This window comes from Lasioglossum baleicum, chromosome 7, assembly GCF_051020765.1.
Source record: "Lasioglossum baleicum chromosome 7, iyLasBale1, whole genome shotgun sequence".
In the NCBI taxonomy this organism is placed as follows: domain Eukaryota; kingdom Metazoa; phylum Arthropoda; class Insecta; order Hymenoptera; family Halictidae; genus Lasioglossum; species Lasioglossum baleicum.
The window spans coordinates 6654803-6673246 of record NC_134935.1 but is presented as its reverse complement, the minus strand read 5'-3'; the positions used below and the strand labels follow the sequence as shown (position 1 = coordinate 6673246).

The window sequence follows — 18444 nt, the reverse complement described above, 5'->3', positions numbered from 1 at the left end:
CGGATTGTTTCTGTGTTTCCGGGGTGCCGTTCCCTCGGAACTTCTCCATCTCCGTTAACGATTTTTGGGAGCGAAGGAGGGGAACTTAGGCGATTAATAATCGCCGGCAACGTTTCTTTGTCTCGCCCGGAACGAAAACAGTCGGGCAGTCTCATGTGAACGCTGCAGAAACAGTTTAACCACAACTTTTTGCCTTTTTCTTATGCAATCCCGTAGATATTGTCGTCACGAGTTACGAGTGTGCAAAGTTGAACGATTTTCAGGGGTTTTGACAGGTAAGAGTGTCGCCATGTTGGTATTTAGTGCAGCACGACTGTTATTAAAGACGTCTTTCTAGGACGTACGACCTAAAATGGACGTTGGTCCTTCAGAACTGTTTCCAGGATCGAAACCAATATCGTAACTGATTCCAAGCTCTACTTTCTACTCGTCCACATGAGAATGCTCCTTAAAATGTCGCCGATCCGGAACAACAGGGCGAAAAGTTCCTTGCGGCGCGTTGCGAAAGTTCAAGTTTGCAGCGGGGCCAGGGTATTTGCCATGCAGCAAAACGGATTTCCATAGTCGTCGGTCTAAAGAGGATTTGCGAACGCGAATTAAGTGGTTCATGCAAATCAAAAAGCGCATTCGGCCCGCCTCCCAACGCAAATTAGTTTCCCGTTTCCGGTGGCGGTGAGAAATTTCAGAACAAAGAAACACAAATAGAAACACCGTTTTCCGGAACGAAGTGGCAGCAGTTCGCTGGCTAAAAGCTTGCGGGACCGCTAAGCTTGCGACCGTAAAGCGACCTAATTAGTTGTAACCGTTTTTGACAATTTGATAGAGTTTCTTCGAATCTGGCAGGCGGTGACTAAATTTCTCTTCGGAACGAATTGCATGTTAACAATGTATGAGCGGAGGTTCTGTTATCTGGAGGATCGTGTTATTCGATCTACGGACGCGACACGCAGCTTCAATAAAAACTATCATTATCACAATTCATCGAGAAGAAGTTTCCCTAATGTTCTGCCTAGCGTTTAGCGATACACTCTCACTATCGTTACGTCTAGTGTATAGTAATTGCGGTGTACCTAGGATTCCTTTAGCGCGACTCGACGCGTGTCGCCAGAGATGGGCAGTATCTAAATACAAAATTATTCAAATACGTTCTAGATACAAATAACCTGTATCTTTCGCCTTGTATTCGAAGTCGATTGCAGCGCCACAATGTATCTGTAACTTCATCTGTCGAGCGCTGCGGTTTGGAGAGTTTATTCATCTGTCTCTCCGACGATTTTCTGGTTATCTTCGACTTGTATTTGAGAGTCGAATACAGCGCCACGATGTATCTTACGGTTGTATCTGTCGTTAACTTGCTTGCAGAGTTATCCGTCAGATTTTATTTGAAGAAATAGATTCGTAATCATATGGATTATTTGAATCCCCAGATGTCGCGCGAGATTTATCCGTCATCTTGTATTCGTTATTTGAAGCTGGATTTAGCCAGACGATTTATTTGACGCTTGTATTTGTGACGAGTAACTGGAAGAGATGAAAATCACATGTATCTTTATTTGATATCTTTATTTGATTTCAAATACACTGAGATCTTGATGCGACATTGCCACGTCGTAATACATATGTAATGTAATACGAGGAACGTATTTACATTTACAGTGACTTTCATTATTATTCCATATTCGGATACTCTAATAAGGACTATAACAATTGTTTAAACAAATACATTTGTATTATTTAAACGATTGGTTAAACAAACAATTTTTATTATTTAAACACATGTTTAAACAAATAGAGTTTCATTATTTGGACGATTGTTTAAACAAGTACATTTGTATTATTTAAACGATTGTTTAATCAAACAAATTTTTATTATTTAAACACATGTTTAAACAAATAGAGTTTCATTATTTGGACGATTGTTTAAACAAGTACATTTGTATTATTTAAACGATTGTTTGATCAAACAAATTTTTATTATTTAAACATATGTTTAAACAAATAGATTTTCATTATTTGGACGATTGTTTAAACAAATACATTTTATTATTTAAACAGATGTTTAAACAAATAACTGTTTATTATTTAAGCAATTGTTTAAACAAATAAATTTTTATTAAAAAAATATATATAAATATTTATATTTTTTTATTTTGTACATACTTATATATATATATATATATATATTTATAACAATATATTAATTTATGTATATATCGGGGACCGTACAAATAAGCTTACGCGACAGGTGAGCGACCGTCGCGTTGCATCGCCGTGGGTTTACGTCAGTTTACGTGTAGTGAAGTTAGTTTAGCACATGCTTGTGCACGTGTTTGTAATAGAGTATTCCAATTAATAAAAAGCGTGTGTAAGTGTTTCGGTAACTTCAGCCACCTGTCACGCGATTGTGTTGGTGAAATTTGTCACTGTCACAGGTAAGTTTTTATTTTATTGATATGATATATAATTTCCATTATTTGTAACAATATGTTGACATTTTCAGGTAACCTGTCAATTCCTGATTTCCGATGACTTGGTATTGTGTTGGTGAAACTTGTCACTGTCATTTCAGGTAAGTTTTTATTTTATATTTATTTTCTCAGACATTGAAACATTACTGACAAAAGGAAAATTAAAAAATATTGTTAGGTTGGAGAGAAAATTCTAGCGTATTTTAACTTTAACACTAATCCTACCAACAGCGGTCAAGATGACCAGTTCCAGATTTTTTATTTTACAATTAGAAAGTTAATAATACTGATTTCATAAGAAACAATTGTATAGATATCTGTAGTAGTGCACATTTTACAATAGGAGCCATACAAAGTCTAAATAAAATCAATCTTATCATTTTTATAAGGGAACATGTGTGTACCAGTTACTTTTGAGGCTCGGTAGGTTTAGCGTTAAAGAAAACATTTGATTTAATTTATAAAAATACATGTTTAATATTATTCAATTATATAATTTTCATTATTTGTTACAATATGTTGTCATTTCTCAGATAACCTGTCAATTCCTGTTTTCCCATGACTCGCTAGTTAACATGTGTTTTGATTTACAAGCAAAATTACCTGTTTATTTAAAATACGACATAGCTTTCCCTCCAACCTAATATATTCATGCTAAAAATCTTCCCGTTTATTGGACAATGCTTTTCACCAAGAAATTCTAATTTTTAGATGCAGCGAAGATATCCAAAACATCAGTTCATCAGAAAGAAAATAGTATTTCCATACAGATGTGACTTACATTAGCGGAGGACCATGGAAAAAAACAAAACAGTTTCAAATTATTAACACAAATAAGTAGAAATGATTTATACACCCTGCACAAATTATAATAAAAACATATCATTAATAACATATTATTCCTTTCTTTTAACAACTCCTTGCGTTATTTATTAAATTATTAATAATTTAGTATAAATTGTATAAATTTATGCACAAATGTAAAATTTATGTATTCAAACGAATAAAAATTATTAATAAAAATAAATAGAGATAATTTATACACCCTGCAAAAATTATAATAGAATCTACAATTATCGTGTTATTTAACGAGCAAAAATTGTTTTAAAAATTACTGACAAATATGAACTGAATTACTTTATTAATAACATATTATTTCTTTCTTTTACCAATTCCTTCCCTTACTTATGACTTGTATGTATTTAGTTAAATGCATCTATATGGTGTGAGGTACAAAATTAAATATTGACAATACTTCACAACTTTTACAATATTTCGTACATAACCGTGGTAACGTTTAACCTTCAAAAATAAGAAATTTTAGGAGCCTACAAGCTCCCCTTGTTCTATGAGCTCCACAGTTTTTAAACCGATCATTTGTACATTTAGTGTTACGATTTGGCAACGTCGCATCAAGATGTATTTGAAATCAAATACAAATTACGATTAAAGATACATGTGATTTCATCTCTGAGAAATACTCGTCACGAATAAAAAAATTGAATAAAGTATCTTGCTACGTCGAGCTTCAAATACATCTGAAGGTTAAGATGAAATCGTCCCATTGAAATCTCACAGATACATTTCCAATAGCCAAAATCTGACGGATACAACCGCAAGATACACGGTGGCGCTGCTTCGACTCTCAAATAACTGTGAAAGATACACTGAAAATTCTCACGCTGTATCTTACGGATAGTGCCTCTTGAATAACTTCTCGCCGCTAGAGGCGTTGAATACGCATACGCAGTTACTTCGAGCTCAGATAACCTACAGATGTCAAATGAAATTTTTTGGAGAGTATCTTACAGATACACTGTGTCGAATATGTATTTCAGGAAAATAACTACAGATAAAAGATAACTTTCATTTATCTTTTATTTGAAAATTTTAGATACATTTTTGCCCATCTCTGCGTGTCGCGTTTGCTAGCACGGCTCGAGTTCGTAATTCGTTAGTCCCTACGAGTTATTTACAAATATACACTTGGAAGCTTACGGCTACGTGATACAACGTGTTCGTAGAGTCCATACAGAGTAAAAAGCTTTGATTGTAGACGTTATTGCGTTAGCAAGGGTCACGCCAAACGGTTCTTCGTACACAGTTCGAACGCAGTGATGCGCCTCTCCAGTTGTTTCGGCGTCGATTCGACGCATGGAGCAATGCCGATTCTTTGAACTACATTTTTCTTGAACATGGCCGATACATAGAAACGACTGTAGACCGAATAAGTGAACGTTATTATTAATTAATCTTGGAATTTGTAGAAATAGGCTTGTAATAATTGGAATGACCTCGGGAATCCTCTTTCAAGGAGTTACAAATTTTGGGAACGGTGTATGCTATGAAGTATATGATGGTCTCGCCCAGAAAGCGATTTCCGGTCCCGTTGTAAACTCGCCTCTCGGTGTTGTACGACAAGGGACGAAGCCAGAAATCGTTTTGCGGTAGGTCAGGCCTAGACGATCGGCCGCCGAATGAATTCCGGGTGCGCATCGCCGCATTCAACTGTTTCGGTGGTGTTTGCGGCGTGGTTTCGCGTGACCCCTCTAATTCTCGCGTGCTGTGTAAACGCGTCTCGGATGCCAATGTACGGACAGGTATCGTGCCTCGTACTCGTACTGATATGTTTGAAAATTCGGTCGCGGCAGACTTGAGACTCGCTCGCCGAGATGGAACGATATAGTAGATACGTTATCCGATACGATGCACACAGCCGTATCCATGATGCGTCGTCGTCCGTTGTCTACTTTGCGAACAGCCTCTGAATACACACACACACACACACGCGAACGCGCACACATACTCGTGATCTCGCACATACGGACGTACACACAGTGTTTATCTTCGCGAGAGAAAATTCCTGCGGCTGGCAAAGCACAGGCGAAAACGAGCGGACGCCTTTCTCGTATCGATTCTCGTTCCCCTTGCCGTTGGACGGGAATGTTCGGAACAGTTAGCAAACGATAGATACACACCGGATCAATTTTGATCGGTGGCCGGAACGACGGCGTAACACCGCAATGATTGACAATCTGTCAAACAATCTGTTTGGGGGAGCTAGGAATTCCCGCACGCTCGGAAAAATTCGGCTTAATTGAAGATATCGGTGCACGGGGGGGCTGCATAAATTATTCAATTTGCCCGCGGGCTTGGTTCTATACACGCCGATCCCGATTGCAAGAGCAACGCGGCAATGAAAATGTTCGTCACTGAATCCGGGACAATGTGGACGACTCGAATCGCTGGACGGTGGTCCGTGTCGATGATTCTCGACCGACGTGCGCCGCGCGAATTTTCCTGCAACCGGGTCTATTCAACGTGACTGTTAACACTTTACCTACCGACAGCCTATTCATTTCCTTTTTAGTCATTGAACTGTAGGCAGAAGTTGGACAATTTTATTTGAAATGATAATCTCAGAATTTGTCGCGTTACGTTCGTGCCAAAATTGAATTACGAATGGAATCGCTTCGGAACAATTCAGTCGGAGATCCCGAACCGTTGATCATCTCGATTTTAGAAAAATTATGAGTATGATACATTTTTAATGATAATATATGGTTTCACTTTTTTTATATAATCCTGCAGATTTTGACAAGAAGTTGCCGAAAATCTAAAAGTTATGCGATAAATATGACAGGAATGGCGGCGCACGAGGGTTGCCGAATAGCCTCGAGCCCCACGAAACAAGGAGAAAGAGAGATTTCGGACGAATAGCGAGCAAATGAAATATCACGACAGGTTTAAGTTCGGTAAATTGGGGGCTTGAAGTATGGTGATCGATGAGCGTGCCGGAGCTTAACGATGGAAACGGACTCGACCGTTCGAAAGCGGAAACGGTGACGGCGCAGCGTCGAACATATTTTCACAAGTCTCGTTCTCTTGTTCCTTCCTTCGGGCGAGTTTCTGGAAGATCGGCGAGCAGAGTCTCGAGTCCCTTTACGATTCTGCAAAATTCACGAAGAGATCTTGTTACCGGAGATCAGTTCGTCGATCTTCGTTCCGTGGAAGCTAACAGGGGGTTTTCGTGGAATCGTACGCGTCACGAAGGAGACTTCGTATCGAGCAGACGCAATATAAATATATAGCGAGTCTCTCGGCTCGTTTGTTCCGAGCCCAAAAATATTGCTATTCCTTACGAGCTATGGTAATACTGCCACGGCATATTAAATAACCAACGAAGTATATCTACAGCGCGTGCACACGCGTTCGGCTCTCGACGTTTTTCGCTCGACACCTTCGTCGATTCTTTTCGTCTCTCTCTCTCTCTCGGTCTTTCTCGTTGTGTCTGCTTCTTTCTCTCCGTTTCTCTTCTCGCCGTCTCTCTTTTCTCGTTTTCTGTCAGTTGTCCCGTGTTCGACGACGTGGAACTCCATCGAGCTTGACGTTTCATTCGCCGTTCTGTCGCGCGACTAACACCGTGACGCTTCTTTATCGGACTAATTAGTCTAAAACATTCATCTGGTAATTTCAGGACTAACATCGATGCACGCTACCTCCGGTTTTTGACATCGTCGGGGACGTGAACTGTGACGCGCGAGGAAGTGTTACTGTTGGTCTGGATTTCTGCTGGACAATATCAAAAAATATGCCTCGTTTAATGTAAGCATTCTAATAAAATTTTTCTGTATTTATTAACACTAAACCTACCCACCATCAAAAGTGATTGGTACGTGTTGCCTTACAAAAATGACAAGATTTTATTTATTTAGACTTTGCGCGGTTCTTATTGCATTAGGTTGGCAACTAAATTCGCGACCTTTCGTTTCGTAATTCTTTTATTGTATCATTACAACCTCATTCAGTGAACATTCATTTTGAACTGTATATCATTGGAAAGCTCTGAATTTTGCGATTAATTTCATATAAAATACTCGCGCTTAAAAAATATATATGAATGACTTTGTTTGAGGAAATGTGGAGGTCGCGAACTTAGTTGCCAACCTAATAATATATACTGGAATAAAAAAATGTATTCAATCAATTCCTATTAAAACTCCTTTATAATTTCAATAATTGTAAAACAAGAAATCTAGAACCAGTCATTTCGTGGATGGTTTGGTGTTAAGACAAGGTTCCACAATCTCGAGAAAATTAAAATATTCGTTCTGAGGTTCAAATGAATGTAACATCACGTGTTCCTTGGTTTAGAAGTACTTATTTTCTGGGAAAATGGTTTCATTCAACTCGGCTAGAAGCTTGAAAAAATGGTATTTACGCATCTTTGTCTAAAGCGGTGTAAAATGCATAATGAAATACAGAAATAAAGTGGAAGTGTATACAGAGGTTTCAAAAATTTTGATTAATATTACGAATTAAGTGAGATGGAATTCAATGTTTAACACTGCAGAAATGTTGAAGACAAGTTCTTCGAATATATTAATTTTCTAGATTTTTATGAAGACATGAATAGAAGTGAAGCTTCCACGGTTTCATTGTACTGTAATAAAGAAGTTGCAAAGGTAGCTTAAAATATGGCGTTCTAGACTAGTATACCTCTTTAATCCTTTTCACGAGAGTATAGTGTAATACTACTTTGAAAAGATATTTGCGAGGCGTACAATGAAATGAAAAAGCGATCTGCCGCTACGGAAGAAGAAAAGTCGCATTGTTTCCGGTGAGCGGTTTGTAGAAAAGGATTCGATACCTTTTGCCGGAACAATTGTTGAGCTGCTCGATTGTCCAATGCCTCGTTGTTCCATCTCACCCCAAGACAAATGTGGCCGTAGATGGCGTCGCTCGTTTAAAAGCTGAGGAGCTTGTGGAAGGCTTTGCGAAATTCAGGATTGAACACAGTGTAGATTACGGGATTTACGAAGCTGTTCATGTATCCCAGCCAGGAGGTCACGATGAATGCCGTGACACCCGGCTGACATGGCGCGTCGAGCTTCGTGCAAATCGCATCCATGATGTTGCAGGTGAAGAACGGCAGCCAACAGATTAGGAAGACGCCTGAAATTGTAATTGATGATGCATCGGCGGCGGTTGCTCTTTCACCACTTCGGAAATTCGAGGGGGAACACTGCTTGAACATCTCGAATCATTTACTAACTCGACAACCGCTTTCTAACTAAAACTACCGTTCCTAATTCGATTTAAGTATGGCTTTGTAATCAACAGATTGCAGTTGTCTGTGCATTCACAGCATGCGGTTCCCACCGAGAGGTCTGCTTTCAAATTAGTCAAATACTACCAAATATACAGAGACAAATGAATCCTTATTTTGTACATTCTTTCCCATATTTTGCTTTTGAAAATTCGTAACAGTATTCTAAAAATTAATACGAATTAAAATGCGGATGCGTGAATCAGTGTTGGGCAATAAATAAATTTATTTAAATAAATAATTATTTAAATAATGATTTAAATAACAAGTTATTTGTTATTTGGATATTCAAATAAAACGCAAAAATAATTATCTATTATTTGAGCAAGTCTAAATGAATTTATTTAAAATAATAAAGTTAATTGTTAATTACAAATACAATTTGCAATTATTATTTGTATTAGCAAATCATAAATTAAATTGTGTATTTTCATTCATTAATTCGCCCTCCGGACGAGCCCGACCACTGGCGGTATACCTGAAAAGGTTGCTATAGCAGAAAAAAAACGCGCACGGATCAACTCCGAATCGGCCGATTATTTACAACCACCGCGCTCCGACAACTTCAACTCCGACAGATGGACAACACGTGCAACAGACCCAAGCAAATTGGTACAAAAAATAGTTGTATTTACGTAAATATTACACATACGGGTAATCATGATATTCATTCCGCCACGTGTTCATTGTATACATATACAAAATACAAGAAATAAATACCAAAAACTATTTAATCGATTTCCACCTCAGTCCAAATAATAAATAATCTTTTATTTGCAAATAAGAAATAATAAATGCATCATTTTTGGAATTATTTAAATAATTTTTATTTAAATAAAACGTTTAGTTATTATTTGCAATTAAAATCACACGTTTATTTATTATTTAATTATTTATTATTTAAAATAAAATTTGCCCAACACTGGCGTTAATACACGTGTATTTGAATACAGGTCTGCTTCCAAATGCAACAAAATATACAGAGACAAATGAAACCTTATTTTGTACATTATTTCTCATATTTTGCTTTTGAAAATTCTCGTAACTGTATTCTAAAAATTAATGCGAATTAAAATGCGGACGTGTTAATACACGTGAAATGGGTATCTCTAATAATTATAGGGGACATGTTGCGTACCCAAAACGATGGCCAGCGTCTTCGTCGCCTTGCGCTCCTTTTTCGCGGAGCTTTTTTCCCTCTTCTTCTTGCTAGCCTTGTTAGCCTTGTATATCGTGAACCTGGACCCAGCGGCGGCGTCTTTCTTGTCCTTTTTACAAGTGGACGAGCCGGACAAGACGCTTGGCGTCCGTGCAAGCTGAAGAGGTAGCAGCGAGCCGGCGCTCTTGAGCCTCTTTAATTCCTGTTTGTTGGCGTCGGTGCCGTTTTTCTTGGACTGCGAGCTAGAGCTTGCGGTCGGCGCTTTCGGCGGTGGTGAGGAGGACGTTGAAGAGGACGGGGCCGAGGTAACACGTGGATTCGGACTCGGACTGGAGTTCGTTTCCAGTGGCTCGTTGATCACCATGCTGCTCGCAGCGCCGTCGTAACCGGAGTCCTTCCGCGCGTTCTGTGCACCGCCGAGCTGTGCTTGAGCCACTGCACTGAAACGACATCTGCAATTCGAGTATCAGTAGCATTCCAGCGAGCAATTTTAGCGTATCCGGTCACAAGACTATGGCGACCGACCAGCGAGCAGAAAAGCGTCTCCCGATCTGCACACCGAGACGAACGTTCGTGCTCACCCTTTCGTCTCAGGGTGTAGACCACCATCATTCTTAAAAACATCGAATTCTTTTGAACAATGATGCGTTACAATGATGTATTGTACTATTGTCTCGCTGCTTTGACATACTCGAGGGGATATTCTGGTCTACAACTTGTAGTTTTTGTTTTTTTGAAGATTTTTGTAAAGAATTCAGACGACTGTTTTGTATCTTTTGCAGACTGTACGATATCACTTTATAAAGTTAAAATACTAAAAATCGTAATAGCTCCTCGAAGAGGAAAACCAGTTTCTCCACATAAAGTAAATATTTGAATACAGCTACTATTATTAAACATTAGACTGCGGATTATTATGCAAGAGAAAACTTTTCTGCATGAATCGCAAGACACCGAATCTACACAGACGTTTATTCCTTTTCTTAAAAGTTCTCGCGTGTTGAAAGAAACGCAAGATTGTTTTCAAATATTTTAAATGATTTTACCGTCTTGCGTATAATCCACACTCTACTGATCATGTTTCTGTCTTTAGTACTTATGTTGCAATCACGCAAACGAAGGGCAGAATCTTCCGGGCCGCATCTTCCGCATTCAATCAATACAGTGACCACTCCGAGTTGCTGGACCAGTGGACAGTCGACAAACAAACGAATCGATTTCACAGTGGACTGGTTTATCGGCAGTCCGCCTCTATTTTTATCGAGCACGACCGCGAATAATTCGTTGCGGCAATGAATCCACGGATCGGAATAAAAGATGCACCCGCTTTTGGATCTGAATCGCGGTACTATGGAAACAAACGACTAACAATGAGACTATTCCTACGTACACTTGCTTTGCAAAGGGATATCTCTATAAAACTCGGTGCAGAACGAGTCGAAAATAATTATAAACTCAATTTACTTTGATAACTTTCATTAGTAATTCATTAGTAATTCTAATATTGAGGTGTGCATTTTGTTTTGACTATTCCTACATACACTCGCTTTGGGAGGGGATATCTCCATAAAACTCGGTGCAGAACGAGTCGAAAATAATTATAAACTCAATTTACTTTGATAACTTTCATTAATCCATTAGTAATTCTAATATTGAGGTCTGCATTTTGACTATTCCTACATACACTCGCTTTGGAAGGGGATATCTCCATAAAACTCGGTGCAGAATGAGTCGAAAGTAATTATAAACTCAATTTACTTTGACAACTTTCATTAGTCCATTAGTAATTCTAATATTGAGGTGTGCATTTTAATTATTCCTACATACACTCGCTTTGGAAGCGGATATCTCCATAAAACTCGGCGCAGAACGAGTCGAAAATAATTATAAACTCAATTTACTTTGATAACTTTCATTAGTAATTCTAATTTTGAGATGTGCATTTTGAAGCTAAAAGAATGCTCCTCGTTAAAAAACAGAATTTTTTAGAAATATTAATTGGGCTCGGCAGGGTTCGCGAAAGAAAATTATAAATCTTCATTTTTTAAATGTTCGTTCTAATTAAGATTTTTATCGAATCTCATTAATATCGAAATTTTCGGCATTGCTAAACATTTAGAATATGAGACAAGTCATTTTTCATCGGTATCCTAAAAAATCGATTTTTATATGAACGGTGGATAGGACATGGTTTTCTGAGGAATGGGAGGCGGGTAGATGGATGTTTTACAGCTACCTGTTGAGGAGCGACACACACTTGGCTGAACGGAATTGAAACACCGGTAGCTTTAGGGGCTTGCGAATGTTTGTTTCGGTGCAAGTGATCGGGAGGGTTTATTGGTCTCTTACGCTGCTTCCTCGACGACCGTGGCCAAAAAGAACTCGGTGCTCTTGTCGTTCGAGATGACGACGACAGGATCGAGCGGTGTTTCATCCTCGTCCTCGTTGCTCCCAGATGCTGTGTTCGTCGGCTCCTCCATCCCTGGAGCCACAAGGGCTGCCGCCCCGAGCGCGGTCTCCGCAAACCTTGCCACAGAATACCCACTACGTGATCTTAGTCAAAAGCCGCTAAAAAAAGCTTCTACACTTAGCATGCTTTTAGCATTCATCGACGCCGCGCGGCGAGCTAATCCGGCGGAAAGAGGGAAAGAATTAAAAAACGGTCATGCACAAAGCGATTTACTAGCCGCGAGCCTCAAGTGTAAAGAACCTAGCTGACACTTCGTTGAGATGGCCTCCTCCTGATTGCACTGACACGCGAGTGCGTTATCTACGGGTTCGTGTGGTAAATACAGTGGGTGTGCAAAGTATTCGTACACACTTCGAAGACGAATAACTTTTTCAAAATCGGACCCCACGGCTTGAGCTTTTTTTGAGACGTTAGAAAGGTTAATTTACTAGCGAATGTGTAAATAATTTTTTTAAAATTGTTATTGGTCGCAATTGCGAGGGAAAAAGTAGAGGTCACGATTTTTATGTATTTATGTATTTTGTAAATCTCACAAATCTTTTTATAAAACATTACAATTTTTTTCGTGAAAATTTGTATACATAGTCTGCATACTAATTATATCCTTATATCGATCGCAGTTATTGTTAATATTGAATAGCTAATGCTTTCGGCGCAAAGGTTCGATCATTTGTTATTTTTACAAAGCTGAAGATGATCTGAAAAAAAGATCGAAAAGTCGGAATTACTTTGGTAGTTTGCAAAATTGCTTTGTAAAAATAACAAATGATCGAACCTTTGCGCCGACAGCATTAGATATTCAATATAGTCTACATACTATGTTCTACATACTACATTATGTTCAAAATTAAACTAATAATCCTTCTAACAGCTGAGAGAAGTTCAACCTGTTGGGCTCAACTTTGAACAAGCTATTGGCTTTTAAAAGCTGTACGAATACTTTGTACATCCACTGTACGTTTGCTGGGGGAAAGTCACTTTTACGGTGGCGATCTGATTTTTCGGTGAATCGAAACTTCCGAGGGTTTGTGCGGATCGCGCGCGCGGAGATGTTTCCGCAGACACTCTACTCAACATTTAGAAAGTTACAGCTTCGGACGGAAGTTTGGAATCACTTTGCCGACGAAGTGGGGAATTGATTGTTGTATTACGAAATTTAAGTGAGTGCATACAAGTGAATTTGTTGGGGAAGCTGTGGGCTGAAAGCCTCGGTGAATGTTACTAGAAATGTTTGCATGGGTCTAGGGTTCTACGGAACAATGGCGAGTGAGTCTATACAGTTTGGAAAAGGGGGTTGTGTGGTTAATCATTTTACAGAATTTTGAAACACAATTCTAATTTATGTACTGTTTTTAATAAAAATTTAATGTGCTTAGCTATGATATAAGATAATCGTGTGGAACCAAGAAGGTCATCCTACGGTTGTGGGAGGGTCCAATTCACTTCAGTGAGAGACGTATACTGTGTACATGTTCAAATTAAATAAATATTCGTTCTTCTGCGTTTTTCTGAAGAGTAGAATTCGTGTATGCAAGTAATCACTTCTAAAAAAAATTCAATTTCTAATTTTGTCTATAAATAAGTGATAGATAAAAACATTCTCAAAATGTATTAGTAAAAAGCATTAAATATTACAAATATCACAAAAAGACAAGACTCAATGTTCAACACGAACAGTTACTTGTTAACAAACATTATTACAACACATTAAAATTTTTCAGAAGATGTACATTAATATTAACACACAACAAGATAGTGTTAAGATTACTTAAAGCCACACATTGAAGAGCGAAAGGATATTTTTTGGAACAGATAGAAATAACTAGAAGATTTTTAAATGAACTTGGTGCAAATACGATCCAGATTTTCAATTTGTTTAATCATTACTCCTGCAACATATAACAGTACGTAGAACTTCAACAACTACAAATACAATTTTACTGAAAAATAGACATTCCGTGTTTTCGCACCGAGGTATCTTTAACTATAATACATTAAGACAAATTGTTCTCACAATAAAAGGTCCGTGCTTCGGTGGTATGTTTACCAGTATTACAGGAAAAAAAGAACACAAAATTAGACTACAGGGTCGGCGAGATAGATCCGGACTTTTTCCGGGTAGTCTCGTAAATAAGATAAATCAGGCTTTTTGGAAACCTCTGCTATCTGCAATCCCCTTGATCATTAAATATGGGGTGTAGTCGAGGAAAGGGTGCATTGCAAAGTATCGCAACAGCAAAGATAAAGTCCACCATCGCGAAGCAAGCCTGCGGATTCAGTTATAAGCTCTAGAAAGTCGTGGCAGTTAGTGGAGGCAACATCGAGTAATTCCATTCTTTCTACAATAATTTTGTACAAAATGGCGAGAGAATGTACAGACATTTTCCTGGAATTTCAACTGTTTCTCTTTATCCAATGACCTATCCGGAGTTATCCCACCCACCCCGTAGAATACGGTGCTGTGGACCAGAAATCATACAATTCAGCGAGTAGGTTGGACTGGTTTGGGCAAGGTTAGTATTATCGAGGTGGAGCAGTACAAGGTTTCGCATCCGCGTTGTCCCCAGGGCAATTCCGGCGATAGAACCGCGGGCTCGTTCCGTTAACGCAGACATTCGGTTCGTGGCCCATAAAATCGGCGCAAGATGCGTGTGTATATTATGCAGGAATTTCGATTGTCGTATTATCCGGATAATATGGACATTTGCAGCCGTGTGCGGGATCCAGTAATCGGATTACAGTATCCTGTGACGTTACAGGTTGGATAGGCGAACACCTCGGCGCACGGAGTTCCATTTCAGAGGCACGGCGAGGCCCGAATTAGTATAACGAAATCGGGATAGCTTGCTGAACCGCGGAATACGCCATTAGTCGACGAATTGATGCAACTCGTCTCGATAACCATTGAATGCTGAGAGTGCAGTCGATAATGTGTTGCCCTGCGTCTTGGAAATTGCGTTTGACTTGCACGCAACCCAACTGTCTCTCTTTGGAAACTTCCCGGTGAATCAACGCTGGAACTGTCGAACAGGAAGCGGGAACGGCCCACGTTGTTTTGTAATAATGACGGGGTTCGATTTATTAGATTTTTCATTTTGACATTTTCATAATTTCTGCAATCTCTAGTGGAAAAATCAGGAGTACATCGTTTCAACTCGTGCAATTGTTCTACAATTAAATATTGTATTAACTGTCGAACGAAAAGATTTTTTAGTTCTACAAACTATGATCATAAAAACTGTGCATGTTAAACGCCAATTTTGCAGTAAAAAATTTCAAACAATTAACACGTTCGCTGCCAACAACGAGTTATCTCGTAGGTCGAAGTTTGTGTTTAGGCTGTCATAAAACATTATCGCAAAAACCGACTACGATATAACTTGTATAATTATTAAAGCAATTAAAAATTATCTAAATTCAATATCTTTCCCATAAGTACATGTTTTGTATTTTTATTTTACAATTAAGTAAAATTTGTTGGCGTGGTGGAACCGTTTTTGAAAATGTCGCTCGGCAGCGAACGTGTTAACTGCACAAGAATGTCTGTAATTTAAACATACATCGTCGAAAATTAATTATTTTACAGCACAGAGGAATTATCACGATTATTTCGCCGAAATGTACGATTGTTGAAGTACTCTATTTTTTTTTGCGTAAAACAGAATAGGAGAAACGTGTGATTTTTTTGGTGGGTCAGGCTACGGATGGCAGCAGTATTCAAGGGGTCAGAATGGAAGGGAGAATTTGTGAAGGCGCAGGTCCGAGATTATGTTGAATACATCGCACCCACGGGAAAAGAGGAGCTCGTGCAGCCAAAATGTGACCGTTCCTACGAACAGCTAAGTCTAATTTATTGGTGGTGTTTATACATACATCCTACTACGTAGGCTGCGGCGACCCGGAAGGGGTCTATAAATAATAATTAGGGAACCAGTGTGCCGTCGTTTATATCACTGAGTCCAGTCGATGTCGCTCAGAGAGAAAGAGAGAGAGAGAGAAACAGAGAGGGATAGAGAAAGAGAGAGTAAATACCTTATGCGGATTACAAACTTCTTAATCCGAACAAGTTATGAAATTTTGCCTGGATCTGATCGCTGCAACTTTGCATCTATGAAACCAGGATTTCCGATATGGAGAATCACTTATGATTTAGTAGTGAATTAGATGTTTAAAATCATAGTGGTAAGTAGAATGAGCAAAGTCTCAATAATTCTTTTTATACATAAAATCATGTTTCTTTAAAAAAATTCATGTGCACACTTTATCATACGATATTAAAAAGTTATTTCTGTATAATATTTTTTCTTTCATCATCAAAAGCAGTGAAAAATATTTCATTTTCCTCTTCTCGATTTATTTTTCATGTAGAATCGACCACTGCTCGGTTGTTTATCAGGGATGTATATTCCGAAAACAAATTTAATTGAAATCCATCGATTCTACGATATATTGTTTTGTGTTTTGTTCAAGTGTCCGGAGCTTCCCCCGACGTTCTCGTGCGAAAAACCGTGTACCGTTCGTCGGAGTGTCTGCGTGGCGCAACAGGGACGAAAGCAGAATCTCCTTAAGCTGTAGCGTTCTCTGGTGCAGGTGCTTCCGCTCGAGTACTCTTTATTTCCGAAGCGGAAAGAATGCGGGGGTCGAAAGTGGGTATTAAATCATCTTCAGCGGCAAACAAGGCTACGTGCCTCGGAGCTCGCCCGGCGAGAAACCCGTCGAAACTCTGGGTCGCGCCATAGTCTTCGTCGATGAACAAACGTACGACACTCGGGAACAGCCGGGCACAAAAGCCGGCAATTAAATAGAAGGCGAAGTAGTTGGCTATTCAAGGCGAGTACGCCGACCCCGGGACAACGGAAATGAAGCCCCGCGCGCGCGCGAGAAAAGCGTATTATCCGTAGATGCTCGAGACTTAACCCGGTCTTAGCCTTTCTCCCACCGTTCGACCTTCTATTCTGCGAGACTTTCTTTTCTTCGTCGCGTTTTTCCCACTTTCGCCAACATATTCTGTCCCCCCCCTCTCTCTCTCTCTCTCTCTCTCTCTCTCTCTCTCTCTTAGATCCTCTGTCTCGACGGCCACGCCGATCTCCGTGAGAAATCGTCTCGTTGGAATGCAAGAGTTATACAGGGCGAAAATTGAAAAAAATGGCGGTCTCCTCGGGCACGCGACACATTCGAAATGAAGCCCGTAGCTCTTCGGCTGCCGGCGACCGACCCGTCTGATCCGCGAATAAATTTCTCGCGCTTAAACAGCACTTTGATCTTCCGCGCCGCGAGCAAAAGATAGTGAGAATGGTAAATTGCCACCTCGAGACATTGCCAAGCCGGATCGCGTCCTCGCGATGCACAGTCGGGTTTTTTGCCCGAAAAGCCGGAAAAAAACTATTTTAGCATTATTCGTAGGCTTTCGGTCATAATATAGGATGTCGTTGAATTCGTCTTGACGTCAGCTATAACATTATAATACAAAAAAATGCAAGGTAATTTATACAGAAAAGTACTGCCCACTCCGATTTTGATGAAATTTAAATATGTTATGCAGCAACACATTCTGAACAGCTTTTTCCTTTTCCAATATAGGGGGGTCGCTTTTAGTTTTCGAGATATTTGCAAAAAACTATCGCGAATACTGTATTGAATTTTTCGTATTCCTGCACGCTGCGCTGTAACGTAAGTCTGTTTCGGTACGACGTTTGTTTACATTTTGACGCTGTAGAGATAAGAGATAAAACAGGGGGGGGCGGAAAGGGCCAGCCTGACATCACACACACCCACCCAGTGTTTCACACGCACCCACTGTTTCTAAATTATACTCTAAATTCTTATGTATTTTCACGTGCTGATTACGAATATGATATTGAAACTTTGCGCAAATGTTAATTTCTTAACGGAAACCTTCTTTTTAGAAACACTGGGTGGGTGTGTGTGGTGTCAGGCCGGCTCTTTCCACCGTCCCGTTTTCTACCTCATCTCTACAGTCAAAATGTGAACAAACGCTGCACCGAAACAGGTTTACGTTGCAGCGGAGTGTGCAGGAATACGAAAAATTCAATACAGTATTCGCGATAGTTTTTTGCAAATATCTCGAAAACTAAAAGCGGCCCCCCTATATTGGAACAGGAAAAAGTTGTTCAAAATGTCAATATCTATAACATATTCAAATTTTATCAAAATCGGAGTGGGCAGTACTTTTCTGTATAATTACCAAATGCAATTTCACATTCCAACAATCAAAAAT

The 18444-nt window shown here is 39.3% G+C and overlaps 1 protein-coding gene and 1 long non-coding RNA gene across 5 annotated transcripts in view; one reads left to right on the top strand and one right to left on the bottom strand.

Annotated features, from left to right (window-relative positions):
• The first annotated feature begins 2104 nt into the window (after nucleotides 1–2104).
• On the top strand, nucleotides 2105–3362 carry LOC143210712 (uncharacterized). The gene is made up of 3 exons (XR_013009319.1): nucleotides 2105–2432; nucleotides 2501–2569; nucleotides 3180–3362. It is a non-coding gene; the product is annotated as an uncharacterized LOC143210712 (long non-coding RNA).
• Nucleotides 3363–4383: 1021 nt separating this feature from the next.
• The window catches only part of Dop2r (dopamine D2-like receptor), a 274395-nt gene continuing 260334 nt past the window's right edge, over nucleotides 4384–18444 (bottom strand). Inside the window, exons 6-9 of one of the 4 annotated variants that reach the window (XM_076427823.1) lie at nucleotides 12086–12280; nucleotides 9716–10188; nucleotides 8119–8423; nucleotides 4384–7040 (exon numbers count right to left, since the gene is read on the bottom strand). In XM_076427823.1, the coding sequence (XP_076283938.1) occupies nucleotides 8215–8423; nucleotides 9716–10188; nucleotides 12086–12280 (877 nt within the window). In that variant the 3' untranslated portion in view covers nucleotides 4384–7040; nucleotides 8119–8214. The remainder of the gene's footprint in view (nucleotides 7041–8118; nucleotides 8424–9715; nucleotides 10189–12085; nucleotides 12281–18444) is intronic. The other 3 variants (XM_076427822.1, XM_076427824.1, XM_076427825.1) reach the window with 3 other exon arrangements.